Genomic DNA, 1,995 nt, shown 5'->3' on the forward strand with positions numbered 1-1,995 from the left:
AATCTTTTTAAATATTTTAATTTCTATAAATAATGTGTAAAGATAAAGCTTAGTCTGATGCATTACTGATTTAATTATCTTCGCTCAGATGTATGACCATCGCAAGATACAGTAATTGTGCCATCCTGGGGCATACAGGACTCAGATGTCCTCATCCTGGTGTAAATTAATGTCAATATAATTATTTTTGCCGCTGAGTTGTAGATATTTCAGGTTAAAATCTAGTTAGTTACGCGATTTGTGGGTTGTTGATTGGTTCGATGGGTGATCGGCTCGGTGGGGAATTACGTTACGGTTTGCGGACCATGGATTCTGCTCCAGATGGATCTACTCGATACTCTATCGTCGGCCTCTGCAAAGTCAAAGCTCTGTATCGGCTAATGAAATTTGAGCTCCAACTCAGTTCGACGTCAGTTCCGTTCTCCCGCTTTTGTTCTTCTTCACATGAATATCCTCGACCATCGCAATCCATGCTTTTTCTCGAATTTATGGTACATACATACATTACATGCATGCATATATCTAGTACAGCACGGAGCACATTAAAATCCTATTTGTTGCAAAGCTTAGCTTTTCAGGCTCCAGGAACCGGTTGGTTCGAGCGTCCAAAGAAGTCCGGAAAAAGGCTTCGCAACCACCAACAACAGCCGCAACTTCAGCCCTGCTTCCATCACCCGGATAGCCTACGGGAGAAAGGAACTAAGCTACTTGTGGACTTGACTAGGGTTGAGTATGTCGATTGAAGAAGACACGAAGGCTGCTGAACTTCCTAGGTTGAATTGAAGATTGGAGCCGAAGAAATAAGGGGATTGAGGACTAGATCCATGAAAAAACTGTTTCGGTCAATCTCCTAGCTCTCAAATACTATTTCTCGGTACGCTGAAGAGATGAGCATCAGGGGTCCTCATTGTTCAACTGAGATGTAATTGGATCACGGATGAGGGTTTTTACCTTTTCCCTTTCACGTTTCACCTTTCCTGTTGTCAAAACACAACGAAGGGTGATGCAGATGGAGCAACTATAGAACACGGGATATCCCACATGAGTTTCCGGAACGAAGCTGAGATATCCACCCCACCACCTGCTTGTGGGGAGGGAGGACGGGGAATCCATAATTTCGAGACCTTCCAGCTTAAATATCTTATTCAATATTTAAGAGTCAACATTTCTCCAAAGGTAAAGAGTAATGAGAATCATATTTATTCTGGTTCTGTTGGCCCAAACCAAATCCCATCTTTGAGAGATAAGTCCCTGTTCCCTGCTTCTGCCGCCGCTGCTGCCAGAGCCAATCCTACTGCTCTGATTTCTTTATATTCAAACTCCGCAGTTTTCCCAGTCGTTGTGTTAGTGATATGTACAATCCACAATCTAGCTTAAACACGGCACACAGCACTGAAACATACCTTGTGTTCTCATTTTATCGACCCGAGCGCAGAATATGTGGATATGTAGCCACACAACTAAACCTAAAGCAACCAAAAACGAAAAAAGGCGAAAAGTTTCTTCGCACCTTCACGTGCGCAGGGTTGGAGATCTTAAGAAAAGTGAGTCGGGCTTGTGTGACTAGCTAGTCAAGACCCTTATTATGTTGTGCTGCATAAACACACCACGAAAGCAGCATAGGATAGAGGTGGGGTGGATGAGGTTTTGCACAGGTGGAGGGGTAGTAAGGAGAACAATGAAGGGGTAAGTTGGGTTGGTGTTAGGTTAGCTACCCTACCCATCATTATTATTTTGACATGCACTGTTAATCAATGTTAGTATTCGAGGGTTGTGCCCTTGAGATGAAACAACAAGGGCTCCTAGATTTTAGCTGGCCATGTGTAACGGTTGGGTTGGTGGAAAGGGGCCAAGAGAGTTTCGGAAAAATGTTGAGAAGAGAAAGAGGTGAAGGAGGGATGAAGGAGATGATCCAGAGGGGAGACGCAAACGGAGTTGGTTGAGTTTTTTTTGTTTTACGTCCTTCCTCTTATTCCCTCTCCTCTTCCTTATTGG

The 1,995-nt window shown here is 43.7% G+C and overlaps 1 protein-coding gene across 1 annotated transcript; it reads left to right on the forward strand.

Moving 5' to 3' along the window:
• Positions 1 to 305: 305 nt before the first annotated feature.
• PAAG_05373 (hypothetical protein) lies at positions 306 to 682 on the forward strand (the record flags this gene model as incomplete). The annotated part of the gene is made up of 2 exons (XM_015845555.1): positions 306 to 491; positions 566 to 682. 2 exons carry the CDS (start codon positions 306 to 308, stop codon positions 680 to 682), a joined length of 303 nt encoding a protein of 100 aa, XP_015699781.1.
• Between the last annotated feature and the right edge of the window lie 1,313 nt (positions 683 to 1,995).

Source organism: Paracoccidioides lutzii, assembly GCF_000150705.2.
Source record: "Paracoccidioides lutzii Pb01 unplaced genomic scaffold supercont2.14, whole genome shotgun sequence".
Taxonomy (NCBI): domain Eukaryota; kingdom Fungi; phylum Ascomycota; class Eurotiomycetes; order Onygenales; family Ajellomycetaceae; genus Paracoccidioides; species Paracoccidioides lutzii.